Genomic DNA, 21579 nt, shown 5'->3' with positions numbered 1-21579 from the left:
AGTGATGGCTTTACACAATATAGGAACTATACTAAGAACCACTTTAAGGTATAAAGTGTAAATTCTATGTTTGGTGAAGTATTTCAACCACATTAATTTGGAAAGCTTTCTTTTTTATTTAAAAAGTTATTTATAGAAACAAATTTTTTCTTCCATTTTATTTCAATGAAATGACACATCTTGAAAAACACTTTCCAAAGAAATTTTTAAAATTATGATAGTCCATACATTGTTATGCATCTTAGGTTATCATCCATAATACATAGTCTTAACACTCGGATTAAGACCTAAGAATTAGTTACATATGAATTTGAGAGGAAAACCTCCTTCCCCAAGTACATAGGACCTAACACAATAAGGCAATAGTTCCAGGTACTTGTTTATAGCCTATATTACTTGGCCAAGTTGTTATTACTACAGATAACTAATATTCTGTGTACCACTGTGACATGCCAAACCAAGATTTTGATGATTAACTGATAGACTTTAATTTTTATAATCAAACTGTTCTTTAAAATATAAAGACATAACCATTACATTAAAAATATAGAGAGCAATGCCTGTCTAAAAATATTGTTTCATTAGAAATTTGTTTTTAATATTCTAATAAGGCTCCAAAGTATGTGGAACACTCCCATAATCATTCTCACATAGTATAGAAAGTGTATAGCAGCATAGCAACCACTTTTCCTTGGTTTATCTTTCTGTATGAGAAGAACAATGTGTAAAGTACAGTATTTAGAAACTATATACTCACAAATCCTTTATTACCATACACAGCTAAAATTGTTCTTGTTTATTGTTATTTGTCATTGTTCAACTCTTACTATGCCTAATTTACCAATTAAACTTGATGATAGTTAAGTACCTATAGGACAAAATACATCAAGTATAGTGTCGGGTGCCACTCACAACTTTGGGCATATAATGGTGGTCTTAGGATATCCATTGCAGAAAACAGACATTCTATTGTACAAAAGATCGCATCTACTGTGTGTCTGTGTGTGTGTATGTGTGTGTGTGTGTGTGTGTGTGTATTTATATATATTCTATATTTACTATGTAGTTGCTACACAGATTAACTACATTCATATAGTTTCTATGCATACAAAAAGTTAAATTGTTTCATTTGTAAGTATGAACTTGTATACATCAGACAAAACCTAGACAATAACTATTTTTTTTTCAGTATCACATAAAGTTAATCCTACTTACTGCTGAAGAGCCAAGTGCAGATTTTGGAGACCTAATTATTCCAGCAATTGAATGGCGAATAGACTCAAATCTGGATAACCGCTCCTTTCTTTCCTGGAGGAATTAAGAAACAAAGCTTCAGAAACTATCTCTTTTACATACACACACACAGACTTTGTATCCACAAATTAGTTTCCAAACTTAGTCAAATATAAATGTATTGACATTAAAGACAACAATCAAATGTGCATAAGAATGCATAGCATTCTATTTTCCAGGCCCCTCAATAATGTCTTGATTTAGAAAAAAAAGAAAAAGAAAAGAAAGACATTCACATAGGACTTGAAAGCAAACAAGGAATGCAAGAAAAACCAAGTATCAACACACACACACACACACACACACACACACACACACACACACACACACACACACACACACACAAACTATAAAAACCCATACAGTATCAATTATTTCAGGTAACAGTATAGTTGTAAGAAATGATCAAATAATATAAAGTAAGATGAGGAAAAGGAGAATTATGAGGAACATAATTTTAAATTCTGAATTTCAGTTTAGTGAGCTTTCAAAAGATTCACATGAAGGTGAAGATGATCATAGTAATGTTTGATGATAGAGATGGGATAAGTAAGGAGGTAGTAGCAGAACTATCAGCAAGAAAAAATAAACCCATTCTTTAAGATGTATATTTCTGAATATCACAGATAATGACTGAAATTTTGTTTCATTTACATTTCAATTCTTCAGGTCCATCAGACACTAAGTGAATGAGATTAGAGAATAGCAAACAAGAGAAAAAGGAACATAAATGAGAAATGAGAAGATGAGAAAAAGAATGTGAGGGTTTGTAATAGAAGCACTGTTTACTTTCCTAATAATTACTATATTTTAAATGTTCATGAACACCAAGAGCCAGAGATCCAATCACCACATACAATAATTCCACAATCTTCCATCAATACTGATACTAACTTGCTGAAAACAACTAAAGCAGTCCACAAACAACAGATCTGCTCCTTTGTCTCCAGTACCTAGAATGTGTTTCTGTAGTAGTAAATATGGACATTTTTAACCATGGTGTTTTTAACCACTATAGCTTCTGCAATAAAAATTTTACTTCTCCTCTTGCCCACCCCTGCTTTATTCTTCCTTGAAAGGTTGACTACCAATAATTCTGATTATTCCACAAACATATATATTTAATCATGTAAGACAATCCTATAATAATGTTCTAACAAAATGATGACGTATTGTCTATCATCACAATACTAAATTGCTGAAGAGTCCATGTAATCTCTATCTATACATCAATTTAGAGATACAAACCTTCCTCAGAGACTTACAAATGATTAAAAGTTGACAAATAAACAAGTGCATATTTAATATAATTACATTCAGAAAGCAAATCTTTGCTGCAGTACAAGTGATTCCAATGATAAGGGATGCAAGCATGTATTCTGCAGCCTAATCCAGTTTCCCTGACTGAACCACAAGGACTAAAGTATAAAAGTGTAGTGCTCTTTTCTACAACTCATGTTAAAGATTTTCATTCTTTTCTTTGTTTTCACTTGGGTGGGGGGGCGGAGGGGCGAGAGGGTACCAGTACTAAGGCTTGAACTCTAGCCCTCCTCCATTTGAGCCATTCCTCCACTTCCAGCTTTCTGCTGCTTAAATACAGATAAGAGTCTCTCCAATTTGTCTGCCCTAATGGGCTTCAAACGAAGCTCCTTAGATTTCCACCTTCTGACAATAAGGCCAAAAGTTTGTCAGAGAAATAGTCAAAATGCAAATGGGGTTTATAAAATATTTTAACCAGTGTCAGCTCACTTCCTGTGTACATTTCCACAAATAAATCATGAATCTCACTTGTCAACATCTTGTCTGCGCCATTCAATATCAGGCTTAAATTATAGTCTACCTAGCAGTGCATCTCCACTGTGCTGAATTCACTGACATGCTGGTTTTCATTTGAATGATTTAAATGGCTACTCTAAAAAATTTAAAATTTTCTTTTCATTTATGATAGACATAATGCCTAAGTATGTCTGCAGCCTTGCCAAAGCTGATTATAATAAAATCATTTCACTCACCTCAAGTAAGGAAGAGATAAAGGTGATAAAGGAATTAATATGGACAAAAGTAAGAACAGTCAGAGCAAGCACAGGTCAGGGAGAGAGGCAATTTTATATTAAAAAATAAAAAGATACTTGACAGTATAAAATTATGTTTTGATGAAAGGCCCAGAAAAAAAATGCTACAATTAGAGCTGTTACCTGATTTTAAATAAGTAGGATGAGTTTAAGAATCTATTAAGACTAGGCGTTCATCACTTTTGTATTACATAATTAAATAAAATATGACAATGGTGCTATTTGTTTATATGTATGTATTTCAATGACAGCTTGATTTTTATAGCAAAGAACTGATTAATTTTAAATTTAACTGATTTAATTTTAAAAATCAAAGCTAAGACTGGAGACATCGTTCAAGCAATATAGCATCTGCCTAGCAAGCATAAGCTCAGTACCACCAAAAACAAAACAAACAAAAATCCAAGTAGCTCCCTTTCAATTCAATTACTATAAATACAATGCCTGTGTCTATCTATATAGCCAAATACACACACATACAATTGAGAGTGTTTCATGATTTTAAAATGATATATTTTAATATTTTTAAGAATTTAATAAGAAATAACACTTCAGTTACTTAAAGCAAATCATACCTATCAGGTTTTGAAATAACTGTTCACTAGAACTTTCAAACTGCAACACAAAATACAAAGGGCAAGACATAAGGCTTTCCCAATTGGAGTGGGTTTGACAAAATCAGAAGACCAAGCAAACGGATTGCCATAGTAAATGACAAATAAGTTCAATTAAAAAGCATACCACAGTTCTCACAGTATGAATCTGAAAGGAAACCTGAAAGTAGAAAGAATAAGATGCTTCTTATCAAAAGGGACCTACCCTCAGTTCCCACCTCAGTAAAAGAGAAGACACTGGGACCCATAAATTCTGTGGTTATTATCTAACTGTTCTATACCTGCGATGCATTGACAATTTACAGAAACCCCTTCTCTCTCACACATACAACCCATACACAAAGAAGAATTCCTTACCACGCTGAAATCCAATAACTTCTCTTAAAAATATAGTCACAATGCAAAACATAAATCAGTGGGAGAGGAAATTATCTTGAAAGGTACTACTGAGTCACTATTTTTTTGTTAATAATGGGTCATTAAGACAATAACTAAATATTATTTCCTACTGACATCTGCAAATAAACCCAATCTAATAACATGCTTAGAAGGAACAATGAAAATGATTATACAGTCCTGTTGGAACAGTCAGATACTTATTCAAATCCGGAGGCAATTAAAAAATGAGAAAAATAGGAGATATTCAAGCTCAAACACCGAGCTGAGTGCCAAATATCTTAGGGACTTACTAGGCAAAGCAGCTATGAAATGTGTAAGAATTTTGTGAGAACTAAATTACAGAAAAACCATAACCTCAGAGAAAAACATTCTATTCCATCACCAGCAGATCTTTTGCAGATGTTGAGTCGGAGAAGACTGAAAAAAAATACATGGTTTCTTTCTCCACTAGGATGCAGAATTTAAGTATTAAACCGGTTTTTAAATGGCTTATTTTAGCAATTGCGTACTGACTAAAGGAAAATCATTTCAGAAGTACTCACTGCCTAGTTAACTCAGTTTTGCCATGCTGTCTTTCTTCTTTGATGCTTGTATATTCAGGATATTTATTAAAAAGAAAGACAGCCCTCTTGCTAAGTCAAATATCTTCACATTCTAAAAAATGAAACTGGAACACAAATATATAAAAGGAACATTTGGGTGATTATAAGATTTTGTTTTAAAATAACAATAGTAAGCAAGTTTACAGTATAACAGAATAGGATAAGATCTAGTTAGTTTATAACACATCATAAATCACTTTTCTTGGTTTCTTAACACTTTCTCTTAAATAAAACACTGTTAGTAGAAAAACAAGATCCATCCAGGAGGCTATATCTATTGCCTTCCTATGAAATATCCAAATACAATCCATGTTTCAAAGTGCTTTTCCTGAATGTGTGAACAAAATTGCTATAGATAATTATTTAGAGCGGGGGAAAGAGAGAGAGAGAGAGAGAGAGAGAGAGAGAGAGAGAGAGAGAGAGAGAGAGAGAGACTGTATGTTTTGAGCAGTTTCTGGTTCACAGCTAAAGATGTCCTCTATCCCCCACAGACATATCTAAACCTGTTATCGTCCACTAGGACAGTACATTCATTACAAATGAGGAACTTGCATTGACATACCATTATCAATCAGAGCCACTGTTCACATTAAGATTTACTCTTACTCTTGATCTTGTTCATTCTGTGAGTTGTACAAATGTATAACAACATGGATTTAGCACTATAGTGTCATACACTATATTCACTGTCCTAAAAATCCTCTATGCTCTTACTATTCACCTCTTTACAAATATTTTCATTCATTACCAAGAAGTGCAAGATGCATACCAACCATCTTCCTGATGAGTATCTTGTGCCCCAACAACTTAAGTTCTGATGGATCTTGCTCAATAAACAACTATGTAACTTAGAACTATCATGTCAAGGTTCAGCTAAACAAGGATTCAACCCATACAATAATTGATTATGATAAAGCAGTAAATTGTTGACTTTCTTGAGTGAATAATGAAACCAGTAATAAATGATAACAAAAGTAGAAATATTATTTCATTAGAACCTGATGCCTAGTAGGCAGACACTTTATCAACTTCATCCACACCTCTACTAACTCACTAGCTCATTACTCTATTTAAAAATTACATTGACCAATGCCGGGCGCTGGTGGCTCACGCCTGTAATCCTAGCTACTCAGGAGGCTGAGATCTGAGGATCGCGGTTCAAAGCCAGCCCGGGCAGGAAAGACCGTGAGACTCCTATCTCCAATAAACCACCACAAAACCGGAAGTGGCGCTGTAGCTCAAGTGGTAGAGCACTTGCCTTGAGCTGAAGAGCTGAGGGACAGTGCCCAGGCCCAGAGTTCAAGCCCCATGACCGACAAAAAAAAAAAAAAAATTACATTGATCAAGTAAAAATATCATTATTGCTTCTCTGGGTAGTACATGTGCCTTTCTCACAACACCCTTCATATCTCCTTCACTCTCCTACCCCATCACTTTCAATATTTCTTTTTATCTCTTCCCTCTCTGCCTTATCTTAAAAATTAAATTATTTTCTTATTCAATATAGTACTAGAATTCTTAGCCTCAGCAATAAGGCAAGAGCAAGAAATTAAAGAGATCCAAGTAGGAAAGAAAGAAGTCAAATTATTACTGATTGAGATAGTAGCATCCTATACCAAAAGAATCCACACTGAAATAATTCCATTCACAATAGTCCCAAGTAAATAAATAAACAAGCCTAACTAAGGAGGTAAAAACCCTTTTCAATGAAAATTATAAAACACTAAAGAAAAGAACTGAAGAAGATGAAAAGATGTATCATGCTCTATCAATTGGCAGAATTAATCAAATGAAATTTGCCATCTTGCCAAAAGTAATCTATAAATTCAATGCAATTCCAGTCAACGACATCCCAGTATCATTCATTATAGAGAAAGACAAAATATCCTAAAATTCTTATGAAGCACAAAAGGTTTCAAATAATCACAACAATCTGAGGGTGGCAGGGGGGAGACAATGCTGAGATAACAGGATATAAAATTATAGTAGAGGGGGGGAGGGGGGAGGCTGGGAAGGGATGTGAAGGGTAAACAAAGGAGGAGGCTGCAATGCTTGGTAAGAAATGTATGCATTATCCTGCCCATGTAATTGTAACTCCTCTGTACAGTATGTTCACAAATAAAATTAAATTAAATTTAAAAAAATAAATAAAATTATAGTAGAAAGCCCTAGTAATGAAAACATACTTGCACAGCCTGAGGACCAATGGAATAGATTAAAAGACTCAAATATGAATCCATACACCTATATCAATGTGACTTTTTCACAAAGGAGCCCAAAACGTTCATTAAAGAAAAGGTAGCCTATTCAACAAATGGTGTTAGCCAAACTAGATATTCATAAGCAGAAGATTAGAACTAAACCCCTATCTCTCTCTTCTAGTACTAATAACAATTCAAAGTGGATCAAGATCTTAATGGAAAATCTAAAACATAGAAATTATAGAAAAGAATAGGAAAAACACTAGAACTCACTGGCACAGGCAGTAACTTTCTAAACACGACTCCAATATGTCAGCATATAGGAGCAAGGATTGACAAATGGGATTGCATCAAAGTAAATACCTACACAGAATAGTATTAGTCACTAGACTGAAAAAACAGCCTACAATGAAAGACTTTTGCCTGCTAAATATCCAACAAAGGATTAATAACTAGAATACACAAACAGTTCAAAAACCTAAATTCCCAAAAAATCAATAAGCCATAAGTGAACAGGCATGTCTTAAAAGAAGCACAAATTCCATACATGAAGAAATGTTCAACATCCTTGGCCATAAAGGAAATGCAAATCAAAACAACACTGACATTCCATCTACTTCAAGTCAGAATGGCTTCATCAAGAATGGTAAGTCATTTTAAATATTGTAATCATTATAAACATCAGTATGGAGGTTCCTCAAAAAACTAAAAATCAAACTATCTAGAATCCAGGATACTACTCCTGGTCATTTAATCCAGATGTTAAGTCAAGATATAATAGAGACAGCTACACATCACTATTCATTACAGCACTATTCACAATAGCCAAGATATGAAAATATACATAAACACATTTATGTATGTATATAAACAAACACATGACCAACGGGATTAAAGTACAATATATGCATGTGTGAGACACCATAGTGAAGCTCTCTTAAAAAAGATGTATTTTAAATTATATATATATATATATATATATATATATATATATATACTAATACATATTAGGGGTTAAACTTCTGACCAGGGTATATGTGCTAGTGAGAGTAGAACAAACTAAGAGAAAGGGTGAAGGAGGGTGAATATGTTTAAAATATTTTATGCACATGTGTGAAAATGGAACAATGAAGCTTGATTAAACTGGTTTAAGAATGAGAAGGAAGCATAATGAAGGGATGACTCTGATCAAGATACTTTGTATTCATAAATGGACATATTAAAATGAAATCCCCTTGTATGACTAATTACAGTTAATAAAAATAAATAATAAAAAATTATTTTGATTTTATTAACATTGGCTGTTGTTAAGGAGGATGATACAAATGTATACCTGTTTTCAACTCTTTTAGAAATATAGCCAGGATGAATGAAAATCCACTGTGTGTGTGTGTGTGTGTGTGTGTGTGTGTGTGTGTGTGTGTGTGTGTATCACTTCTTTTGATTCATGCATGTGTCCATCTGCATTTATTCCATACCTTGGCTATGTGAATAGTGCTGTAATAAGCACGGTTGTGCTATTGGCTTTACTCTCTCCTGGTCTGTAATCTTGTGGGCAAACACCAAAAGAGCTGGCAAAGAATGGAATTTTTGGATCATAGGTAGGTCTATGTTTAATTTTTCTGAGGCACTTCCACAGTTTTTCCAGAATGGTTGAACAAGTTTGCATTCCCACCAACAGTGTAGTAAGAGTTCCTTTCTGGCTGCATTCTCACCAGCCTCTGCTATCATTTGTTTGACAATTTGTTTGATTGAGGTGAGGTGGAATCTCAATAGTATTTTGATTTGATATTGGACCATTTGTAAAGAAATGGAAAGACCAGGAACAAATTATGTTAAGTGAAGTAAGTCAGACCCATAGAGACATGTTATCCTTAAGCTAGATTTAGCTTACAAACTCATAAATAAAACACTGAGTGGTATGCAAGTGTATACACATGTATTAATTAAAATACAGTAGATTCTGGGGAGATCTCAAATAGTATAATTCCTTAGAAATCCAAAATCAAAATTCAGCAAAAGAACACACAAAGAAATGGGTACTCAACTGCCTGGCGCCGGTGGCTCACACCTATAATCCTAGCTACTCAGAAGGCTGAGATCTGAGGATTACGGTTAAACCAGCCCGGGCAAAAAAGTCCATGAGACTCTTATCTCCAATAAACCATTAGGAAACTGGAAGTGTCGCTGTGGCTCAAGTGGTAGAGCACTTGCTTTGAACTAAAGAGCACAGGGATAGCCCAGAGTTCAAGCCCCATGACTAACCCCCCAAAAAAGGGGGCACTCAAAAGGGGTGGGGTGGGGTGTGGTGGGGTCAAGGGAAAAAGGATAGACAAATGAAGAGGAGAAGAGAAGAAGAATGTAGTCAAGAATCCATTGTATATCCTACAGAATTAAGAGAAGCAAGGGAAGGAGTGGGATAAAGGAGGGATGGTGAGAATGAGAATGTTGAAAGGAGTGATGTTGATCAAGATGAATTGCATTCATAAATGACTCTGTTAAATGGTAACTCCTTATAACTGCTTAAAGATAATTTTGTAAATACTTGGTAGGAAAAACAGAAAAAGAAGAAGAAATATATCAAGGAGAGGAGTTGCAATTCCACATTCAATTTCTTCATGAACAATGTTTTCCACAGTGGCTGTGCCATGTTACATTGCCACAAGCAAGGTATAAGGAAGGCATAGAATTTCTCCACAGCCTTACCCACACTTACTCTGTTTTTCAAATGATAGGTACCCAATGGACTCTGAAATGTGTATTGCCTTCATTGTTAATATTTGCACTGGATAGCAAATTCAAGGTTGATGGTTTTTTTTTTTCCTTTTAGCACATTATCTTCTAATCTCCATTGTTTCTGATCAGTAATCAGATATATACTCCTATTTTTATGTTATTTTCTGATATATAATGTCATTCTTCCCAGCTATTTTCTCATCAACTAAAATATGAGTAAATGTAATCTTACCTACACACATGCACACACACACACACACAGACACACTGTTAAGATAGTTAAAACTTATATGTTGTAAATACTGGAAAGTATTTGGTCATTAACTTTTCTACTTCATCTCTCTTTTTTCTCCTTAGGTTTGCAATATATCTAATTAGATCATTTGCTTTGAACACAGGATCTTAGTGCAATTGTTTTCACTTTTTTACTCTTGCTGATCCTTTCTTTGTCCAATTGATCTACTAACAAACCTATCTAATTAGTTTCTGTGAGAATGTATTTTCCATTTCTAGCAATATCATTTTTATTCCAACTGTATTTCTGTATTGAATCACCTTTTTATTCTACACTATTCATCTGTTAGATGAACACCTTTTATTTAATCTTAATAATTAATCTACTTGGTTGGATTAAGATTTCACATTGGAAATTAATAAACTAAACCTCTGGGTTTTTCTGTGAAGACCTTCTTAGAGATCATGAGAACTCTGAATTAATGAATTAATTAAGTCTCTGATGAATTCATAATGTGATAGCATTATGGAAGATGGTAAAAAGTAAAAGGGAGGGACTGGGAAGGTGGCTCAGTGGTAGAGTGCTTGCCTCATATGCATGAGGCCCTGGGTTCAATTCCTAAGCACCACATAAGCAGTAAAAGCCAGAAGTAGCATTGTGGCTCAAGTGGTAGAGTGCTAGCCTTGAGCTGAAGAGCTGAGGGACAATGCCCAGGCCCAGAGTTCAAGCTCCATGACCAGCAAAAAAAAAAAAAAAAAAAAAAAGTCAGAGAGAAAAGTAGATCACCTGGGAATTATATCTTACCCTGACTCTTTACTTGTCTTTCTGTATTCCTGGCTGCTACCTTGTGAGCCACTCTTCTCTGCCTCCTGATATGAGGTACTGCAACTTCTGAAACTATGAGTTAAAATAAATCTTTCTGCCTTTGCGTTGCATTTCTAAGATATTTGCTCACAAAGACACAAAATTATCATTTTGTAATAGGTGTTTAACATGTATCTTCTCATAGGTCCACAATCTGGACTATCTCTGGGTCTATGTCAATGAATCTGAGTTACATATTTTACTTTTCATTGTGTCATTATATGCCACAAAGTTTACATGAAAGAGCAAAAGAGTCTGAATTCAATAATATTTATCTTAAGAAAAACACATGACAATTTCTATCTGTCAGGCTGCTGAAGTTAGTGCATTTCAATAATACATTGAAATGTTGCGTTTTCATTTGTATCCATTATGACTCTCATTCACTTTACTGAGAAGGTGTTTTTCAGCTCTAATACCTTCTCCCTAGCTTTCTGGGTCATCACTCATGTGATCATATCATGATGATACAAGTAGAATATCCTACAGAGATTCAGTTCAGGAAAAACCATTTATATTCTTTTGTAGGTGAAAGCCCAGAATGCTCAGTTCTGCCATGTGCACTAATGCGAGAGGCTTTGCATACCACTCACCCTTTCATTGTAGGAAGAATTTCATTTGAAACAGCTTCCTCAAGTATCCTTTTCTGATCTCCTGCTTCATTCAGTGAAATGCTTGAATAAGAGCTGGTGGGTAGGTGCTGCTATGCTGTGTGGGTTGTTTTCCTCTGCATGCTAATCTGTACCTCAAGCCTACATGCTGTATCACAAGTTTGCCAAAAACATGTCCAGATTCTTTTGCTCATACCAAGAATGGAAGCGATCAGGGGTCTATTTTTCCCTATTAAGTCTTATCATTTTTTAGACTTGGATTCATATAGTTTTCTTTTTTTCTTTAGCGCTCTGATAAACTTGTGAAGCCTATTCTTTTGTGGTTTAATTGCCTTATTTTAGTGTCAAGTAGGAATGGGAATATTGTGACTTTCCACATTCAAACTGGAAGCAGAATTCATGTGCATTTTATTAAAACAAGTAATGGACCAGATAATCATTTTATTTATTTACCCATATGTAGAAACTAAAATAATATAAAATCAATCACACTTTAGATTTTTTCCATAGGACAGAAACACAAGGCCATTGATTTACCAAAGATTAAAGACGGGCTGGGAAGTTGGCTCAGTGGTAGAGGGCTTGCCTTGCATGCATGAGGTCCTGGGTTCGATTCCTCAGCACCACATAAGCAGCAAAAGCTGGAAATGGTACTGTGCCTCAAGTGGTAGAGTGCTAGTCTTGAGCTGAATTGTTGAGGGACAGCACCTAGGCCCAGAGTTCCCACAACCGACAAAACAAAAAAAAGATTCTAAGACTTGATTTGGGGATATTAATTTTAATGGCAGTTGATTGTTTCAGTTAAAGGCTACATTTCAAAGATAATTTAAAAGGTTGAAAGCCAAATATCTCAAATTTTCTGGATTATTTAGTTTATTTGCTAGTTTAATAACTTTTGGAAGCAGAGAGTATTCATTTTCTTTGTTTTATACACGTTACAGAAAACTTCACAAGGAAACCATAATGATTACGGAGAACATTTCATTTTTGTGAATGTTGTAAGTTTCCAACTTTATCTACAAAGTCTTCTATATGGGCTTGCTCTTTAGTATTTAGGTACTACAAATACACTAATAATCCTCTTACCTGTTCCGAGCTCCTTTTGTTAGTGAAACTAGAAACTGGGACCATTTTGAGCCTCAAGTCCTCAGTCAAGATTTTATTTATTAGAATGGAATCAGAAACTGGAAGACCTAAAAGAAAATCCTAAGACTTAAAAGAATAGAAAATCATTGAATTTAAATAAAGGAATGTGATGGTTATAATATCTATTTCTATTATCAACACATAATTCCAAACTACAAAAAGAACTTAGTCGAGTTCTAAGTGCTGTCCCACTGTTGCCTTTTGGAGTCTGTTGTCCCACAGTATGGGACAAGGTTACCTACAGGGGAATAAATTCAGTACAATAAATGGAATAGCTCACAAAACAGAAATCCTAATGGGATATAGCTTGAATTTCTGGGTATATCTAAGTTATGAGTAGATTAAAACCTTTATTTGCTTTAACTAATCCAACTTGGATGACTATTGTACAGACCTAATAAAGTATGCTTTCGTGGAATGTCCATTCATAATTAAAGATTTCCAATAAACAATTTCAATCATGTACTCTCCTTTTCATTTCATCACTATTCACAATAGATAAGTTTGGAATTAATCTAAACCCATAAAGGGATGAATGGATTTTTTTAAAGGCAACATATATTCACTAAGATATATTATTCAGACTTCAAAAAAAGATGAAATTCTGTAACTTGCAATAATTTGGGTGGAACTGGGACATATTATACAAAGTGACATAAGCCAAGCACAGAAGAACAAATACTGCGCATAGTGTGAACATATAGGGAAGGAAACAACTGAACTAAGAAGCAGAGTAAAATGTGGTTCCCATAGGCTGGGGCAGAGGATACAGTAAAGATGAGGTTCAAAATGAACAAGTCTCGTACAAGGGATATGAGTTTGATTTGTTTTTAGAGCAGTTGTACTGAATATGGTTACATATGGCAAATAATTGAGTATTAATCATTTTTGTCACTGAAAAGGTGAAACTCTAATGTTTCCGTCACAAAATCTTTTAACTCTATTTGAGGAATAGGTATATGAGCTTAATTTAATCATTCTAATTTGTAATCTAAAATTATAACACCACTTTGTCCCAAAGAAACAATTATGATTTCAATTTGTCAATAAGAACAAATAGAATACAGAAAATATTTTTAGAAACTTTTTAGAAACTTTATCTCTAACTGAAAAACAGAAAGGAAGCTGAAAAAGACAGGCATTACTTGAGCTAATCTTCAATATAAGAAAAAATTCAAAATTTTTCTAGCCATAATTCTAGTCACTGAAAGGGTACTATTTGTATTATTCCTAACAAGAATATCTTGTGCATTTATACTTAATCCAAGATACTTAATCCAGGTCCTATTAGTTTTACTAAATTGTAGTATATCTGTATAACTGACTTAGTAGGTAGATGGTATTTTTATGTAATATAACTCCAATAGGATACAGAACTATAGCAACTGGTTACCTTAATTAACAAATTATTTAAAAAGGATTTTTTAAAGATTCTTATATTTTTAGTTTCATAAAAATAAAAATGTCTTTAATAAATTCACTAAAAATATGTTTTTCTAAGTGTCTGCTGACATAGAAGTTTCCCAAGTAACTATATAAAATCTCTGTATTGAAACAAAGCAGTTTAATTGGGTCTTAAAATTGGATAAATATAACTACTTGTTCTACTGTTTATTTATAAAGTTATTTCTCAAGACTCCTTTCATTTGAGTTATAAAAATGCTATAATACTGAAAAAAAACTTTAGAAAATCAAGTTATATAAACTGTATTTTAATTCACAAAATTATATGTATTTCTCATTATCTTATAATTTTTTCAAAGGCATCAACAGTTAAACGTGATCAAAACTGTAATCCAATGAATTCTAAGCAAGGAAATTCAAGTAACAAAAGTAATACACATGCTGAATTGTGTGTTTCTTGAAAACTAAGTTTAAATAAAACTGTGGTCTTTTTGGTAGGATTGGAAGCTCAACTTGGGGTTTCAATCTTATTAGGCAGGGTTCAATTTGAGTTATCCCCTCCCTTTCCTTCACAAGGTAGCCTGGACCACAATCCTCCTATTTATACTTCTCACCATACTAGGATGACAGGCTCCACTGTAACCAACTTTTCCTATAGCAACAGGGCCTTGCAAGCATTTTGTCCAGACTGGCCTCAAACCATAATCCTCCCAGTTTCCTCGTCCCAAGTAGCTAGGATTATAGGCCTGACCCACTGGGGTCTAGCCTGAAACTGTATTTTTAAGAAACATTCAAATCTGCTGAAAAACATTCAGGTCTGAGGGTCTATCTATCCAAAAATTCCCTAACATTAGCAGAAAGCATTATTACTTAGTATCAGATGTGAAAAATGACTACAAACTCATTGCTTTAAAATTCATGTTGAAGGCTTGTGGCTACAATGGTAGAGTACTTTTCAGCATTCAAAGGTCCTGAGTTCAAATCCCAGTATCATATTGTCAAAAACATTTATGTTGGAGAACTATGAAAAAATGAAGCAAAATAAAAGTTATGTAAGTTTAATATTAACTATTTCTAATCAGTATAGATAACAGAATAAAGAAAAGGGTTTCTTATTCAGGTTTGCTCTGTATTAATTTTGCTCACACAAACAGGACAGAGGACTGGGGATGGGTGCTACTGGGGAGTAGCAGCAAAAAATAAAAGTTAAAAAAAAAAACAGGCCAGAAATTTGCATAGAAGTACACAGTCTAAAACTCATTTGGCTACTCTGTATGCAATACATTGCAATTTCCTACTTAAGTCTGCCTTCCACGAGCCTGTCCTAGTTCGTTAAAATCACTTGGCAGATTAAGGCAAGAATATAATTTCCACAGAAATAGAAATAGAACACATAGTCCTCTTGAGGCAGCACAAATGAGAAATCTGCTTGGGATGACTGTTCATGATTAGCTAAATGGACTGTTAACGCAAATACAGTTATAATATTTCCCAACTAAAGTATTTTTACTTAACACCTTTAAACAATATTTTCATTTTCTTCATAATAGATTAAGCATACCTATTAAAAATGCAAATCTTTTTAAGGAATAGTCTGCATGAGAGAATGAGCACAAATACACACAAAAAAATTTTATTATACTTTCAGACACTGTGTTAATGAAGTTGATACATTATCCTATGAAAAGGTAGGCACAAAATCAAGTGTATTTTTCATATATAATTCTCAATAATATTTTCTAAATACATTACTCCTGTTCTTTTGAGTAGTAATAGAAGACTTTTAATCTAAAACTTTAAATTATGTGGAAAAGAAACTGCCTAAAAGAATTTTTCTTGTTATAAGAGCAACTATAAGATTAAAATGACAAATTACCAACAGGATTACATGGCATGAAAAACTTGTGCCAAAATTGGTTAACTACTTGTAGAAAACTAAAGCTAGATCCTTGTATATCACCCTGAACCAGAATCAACTCCAAATGGATCAAAGACCTCAGAGTTAAAACAGACACTCTGAAAACATTACAGGATGTAATAGGAGAAACCCTAGGTCTCCTTGGCGCAGGCCGAAATTTTCTTAATAGAGACCCGGAAACACAACAAATCAAAGAAAGGTTGGACAAATGGGATTGCATAAAGTTGCAGAGATTCTGCATGGCAAAGGACATAGCTAGCAAGATCAATAGAAAGCCCACGGATTGGAAGATCTTCACTAGCCATACAACGGACAAGGGTCTCAAATCTAAAATATATTTGGAACTCAAAAAATTAAATCCCCCAACAACAAATCCTCAAAGAAACAACTTCCCAATAAATAAGTGGGCTAAAGACTTAAAGAGAAACTTCTCTAAAGAGGAAAGAAGGATGGCCAATAGACACATGAAGAAATGCTCAACTTCTCTAGCCATAAAAGAAATGCAAATCAAAACAACATTGAGATACCACCTCACCCCAGTTAGAATGGCTATAATCAAGAACTCTAATAACAACAGATGCTGGAGGGGATGTGGACAGAAGGGAACCCTACTGCATTGTTGGTGGGAGTGTAACCTTGTTAAACCACTTTGGAAAGCAGTATGGAGGTTCCTCAAAAGATTCCACATAGAGCTTCCCTATGACCCAGCAAACTCACTTTTGGGCATTTACCCAAATGATCACAAACAAGACCATACTAAAGGTACCAGCACAACTATGTTTATTGCAGCATTATTTTCCATAGCTAAGATATGGAACCAACCCAGATGCCCCTCAGTAGATGAATGGATCAAGACAATGTAATATATATACACAATAGAATTCTATGCCTCCATCAGAAAGAATGACATTGCCCCATTTGTTAGGAAATGGAAAGACTTGGAAAAAATTATACTAAGTGAAGTAAGCCAGGCCGAAAGAAACATAGGCCTCATGGTTTCCCTTATTTGTAGTAACTAGTATATGTCTGAGACAAGCAGAAAAGGTCAGATATGTTGATGTTAGGTGAAATGAACCCCAAGATAAGTATTCAAATGTTTTTTTTTTCCTTTCATGCAATTGTTTCTAACATATTTATAAGATGATTTCGTTGTTGCTTTGTATGTCCCTCCCCCATGATTTGATGTCGATATAATTTGTGGAAGGGAAGGATAAAACAAATCATTTAAATAGGGTGGACCCATTGCAACAATGAGATGTTCAAGTCGTTATGTCGAAAAATGAACTTTACAACTTTGGGAGGGGGAGGGGATATGGGATATGGGAAGGGATAGGAAGGGGAAACAACGGAGGAAGCAACAATGATTGATAAAAAAAATGTACTCATTGTCTTGCCCATGTAATTGTAACTCCTCTGTACATTTTCATAATAAATTTTTTTTAAAAACGTGCCAGACAGAAAATAATTTAGGCTTGAGAATTGTATGATCTCTTTTACAGCTCTTCAATGAAAAATGGGGCCGAAGGTAGGAGTTCAAGTGGTACAGCACTTGCCTAGCAAGACCTGAGTTCAATTCTCAGTACCATAAAAAAGAAAAAATGAGGGGAGGATTGGGTAGGGGGTGGGGGGGGAGGATGGGAAAGGATGGGAAGGGGAAACAAAGGAGGAGGCTACAATGCTTGATAAGAAATGTACTCATTATCTTGCCCATGTAATTGTAACCCCTCTGTACAGTATTTTCACAATAAAAAAATAAATAAAAAATTTTAAAAAAGAGAAAAATGATAAAATTCTTTTGAAAAACCCAATCTAATGTACAAAGAACTAGAAAAATATCAACGAATAATTATAAAATAACAAGAAAATGAGGAGCAAAATATTAGAGTTAATATTAGGCAAAAAGTATTAAGCAGAAAAAAATATGAGTGATAAAGTCACTTATTACTTTGAGCCACTTATTACTTTGGATTTCTGAAGCATTATTATATATAAAATTATAAGCTGAACAGGCTGATCTCAATGCAGTCTCTATCTACTAAATACATTTAAAAACATGTAAGTTAACACAAAACCTGTACACATAGTAATGCTCCTTATGTTTATAAACAGTACTTCCTAATGACCAAACAATGACCAAACTTCCTAATGACCAGACACTAACACTCAGAACAAAATAGCCAAGTATCCAATTTTACAGTATTAAAACAAATTGTAACTCTCTCCTTCAACTCTCTTCAAAATAAGAAAAAAGTGTGCAACTATACAATCACTGCACATTCTTTCTTAGCACTTCCATTCTTATTCTTCTTCTTTTCTTTCTTTTTTTTTTTTTTTCCAGTCATGGGGCCTGAACTCTGGGCCTGAGTGCTGTCCCTCAACTCTTCAGCTCAAGGCTAGCCCTACCACTTGGGCCACAGTGCTACTTCTAGCTTTTTCTGCTTATGTGGTGCTGAGGAATCAAACCTAGGGCCTCATGCATTCAAGGCAAGCACTCTACCACTGAGCCACCTTCCCAGCCCCCTCCACTCTTCTTTAAAGAGCAGAGTTTGTGTTTCCTGGTATCATCAATCTGGAAGAACATAACATCCTAAAACACAGGGGACTTAATTAGAGAATGCATTCTGGTTAAGGTTAAGCTAATAAATAACACATTAACACTTTACTAACCCTAAAGACAGGGCTCTATTTTTGTTATTCAATGAAATTATATGTTATAAATTAAAAGATTAAGGATTAATGCATCCCAGGTTACTAAATTAAGCCATAAGAACTCATTATAAAATTACCATTGAACTAGGCAGTTATGTTTTATAATGAAAAGCTTTATCAGTTACTGTCACTAATTACTTAATAACTATGTTCAAGAAAAATATGACTACTTTCCTATGGTTACAGAATTGAAAACAAGAGATTTAATTGAGCTCACAAAGTAATAAAGATATTGAAAATTAGATGCCCAGAATCTTAAATCCCTTACAAAGTGTAGCAATATTTCTCTTCAAAACTGTACTCTTCACCTTCCTATGGACAGGCAAAATGGACCTTTCTTTGTTCCCCCTCAAATCTAAGAAGTAAGTGAAGAAACAAATGAAATACAAATAAAACCTCCTTTCTAGTTTTTTTTTAATAGCCTTGGCTTGGGAGAATCTTAGGAAAAAATTATTCTTCTCATCTGAAGAATAATGAAAACCAAATGATTTTCTGGACTCTAAGGTAATGGCTGGGCCAAGGCTAAACGTTTGCCTGAAGTAGCCTCCCTTACCTGATGTTGGCAGCCTCCTGATGAGGAAGCCTCAGGGTGGAACATGAACGCACACTTTCTAGGGACTGCAATTCAGAGTCAGGTTCCTGCTCACCTCCTCATTGGGAACATTTGCTTTTCTCCTCCATCTAATCTTAGCTACAAGGGCTGGGAAGGTGGCTCAGTGGTAGAGCGCTTGCCTTGCATGGTCGAGGCCCTGAGTTCGATTCCTCAGCACCACATAAGCAAAAAGAAAAAAGCCAGAAGTGGTGCTGTGCTCAAGTGGTAGAGCGCTAGCCTTGAACTGAAGAGCTGAGGGACAGCGTCCAGCCCCCATGAAGGGACCCAAAAAAAAAAACAAAAAAAAAAAACAAAATAAAATCTTAGCTACAGCTACAATGTATCCATAGAAGACAATCTGTCCACTGTCTGAGAGGAAAGCAAACTAGAAGGGGTGCAGACCAGGATCTCCGATTTCCTAGAATCTCCTCCTGTTGGCTTGGAAGAGTATCAGTCAGTTCTTAATTAAAGTGACTGATACTGCTTTATTATTAAATGTTGCTTTTTTTAAGTGAACAGGAGGAACTATTCATAAATTAAGTGAATATCCACTGTCAAAGAGTAAACCTCTAATTAATCTTTGAAGAGATCTCTAACCTAATTGATCTTTGAAAAAATAATATACTCAATTCTCAGATTCACATATACTAGACATTACAATGTCACTGTTTGTAACTGCATATATATGTATATATGTATGCATGTATACATACATATAGCATATATGTAATATATTATAAACTATATATATATAAATTACGTATACCTAAATAAATGTATGTACATTCAAATATGGAATTTATTTGTTATTTCTGGGAATCAAACCAAAAGTTTTACATTTGTAGGCCAGTGCCATACCACTGAGCTAAACCTCCACATGGGATTGTGATCATTAATTGTTCTTGAGGCACAATTGATCTTGATCTTCACACTCTTTCTTTAATAAATACATATTTTCCCTAAGCTTTTATTCTGATTTAAAACCTGGTTTCAGCCATACTAAAACTGATTTCCTATTTGAATGTTAATTTAACATGGACTAATCCATGCCAAAATTTTATTCTAAGACCTACTATACCTTCACAGAAAAAGATTCTAGGAATTTTCAGTTAGGCATATTTCTTTCACTGAAAATGTTTCCCTTTCCCCAGAAAAAAATATTTTATATAAATATTTTATGACACTGTGTGCTATTGTGAATTCAATAGCATATCCAATATTCAAAAATATTTATTTACTGATCATCCTCCATGTAGGTAGTACTACTCAAAGCATAAAAAAATAGTAAATATAATGAATGCACCTGTCTTCTTGGAGCCAATTAGGGGAGGAAGCAAGGGCTATGGAGAAAGAAAATAGACAATAAAAACACAAATACCTAAATACACAAATCTAAACAAATACCATAATTCAATAAGATAACATATTTATAAGTATAAATATTCATACTTAATGCATAGAAATGTTTAGAAGTAACCTAACATACAATTAATGTTAGCCAACAAAATTGTAATCATAGAAGTCATGGTTAAGGCAATACTAAAGATACTCAAAATCAATGTTTACATAAAATAATAAAAGAATAATTAAATAATAATGACAGTAGTAGGTAGAAAAGCTACAGACTCATTATAACAAAGGTAGACAGAGAGATATGTCAAAAATGTATCATTTGATCTGAAATAATGAAAATAAAGCTGTTAGTAACATGAAGAACTAAGCAAGAGTATTTATACCTGGAGATGAGAAGAGGTTTGGTGTGCTCAAAAGACAATAGGAGAAAGCTGGAGTGTCATCCTTGAGGGGTGGTAGGAGGTCATGGAAGGCAGTCACGCAGCACAGTATTCAGGGGCAAGGTGGTGAACTTCAGGCTACAGCAAATAGTCTGATTTTTTTTTTTTTTTTTTTTGGTCAGTCATGGGGTCTGAACTTGGCCTGGCCTCTGTCTCTCAGCTCTTCAGCTCAAGTCTAGCGCTCTACCACTTAAGCCTCAACCCCACTTCTGGCTGAGGAATTGAACCCAGGGCCTCATGGATGCAAGGCAAGCACTCTACCACTGAACCACCTTCCCAGCCCCTAAATTTTATTCTAGTTGTATAGATAATATTGGGAGGATTCACAGGCAAGAGAAGAGTGTGTGTGTGTGTGTGTGTGTGTGTGTGTGTGTGTGTGTGTGTGTGTGT

At 34.4% G+C, this 21579-nt stretch overlaps 1 protein-coding gene across 7 annotated transcripts in view; it reads right to left on the bottom strand.

Moving 5' to 3' along the window:
* The window catches only part of Fer (FER tyrosine kinase), a 371379-nt gene that overhangs the window by 221818 nt on the left and 127982 nt on the right, over positions 1-21579 (bottom strand). For all 7 annotated transcript variants that reach the window (XM_070036017.1, XM_070036018.1, XM_070036020.1 and 4 more), the window contains one exon: positions 1216-1308. In XM_070036017.1, coding sequence (XP_069892118.1) covers positions 1216-1308 — 93 coding nt within the window. The remainder of the gene's footprint in view (positions 1-1215; positions 1309-21579) is intronic.

The sequence above is a fragment of the Dipodomys merriami genome, unplaced genomic scaffold (assembly GCF_024711535.1).
Source record: "Dipodomys merriami isolate MVZ:Mamm:240054 unplaced genomic scaffold, mDipMer1.0.p SCAF_27, whole genome shotgun sequence".
NCBI lineage: Eukaryota > Metazoa > Chordata > Mammalia > Rodentia > Heteromyidae > Dipodomys > Dipodomys merriami.
This window is presented reverse-complemented; position numbering and strand designations above follow the sequence as displayed.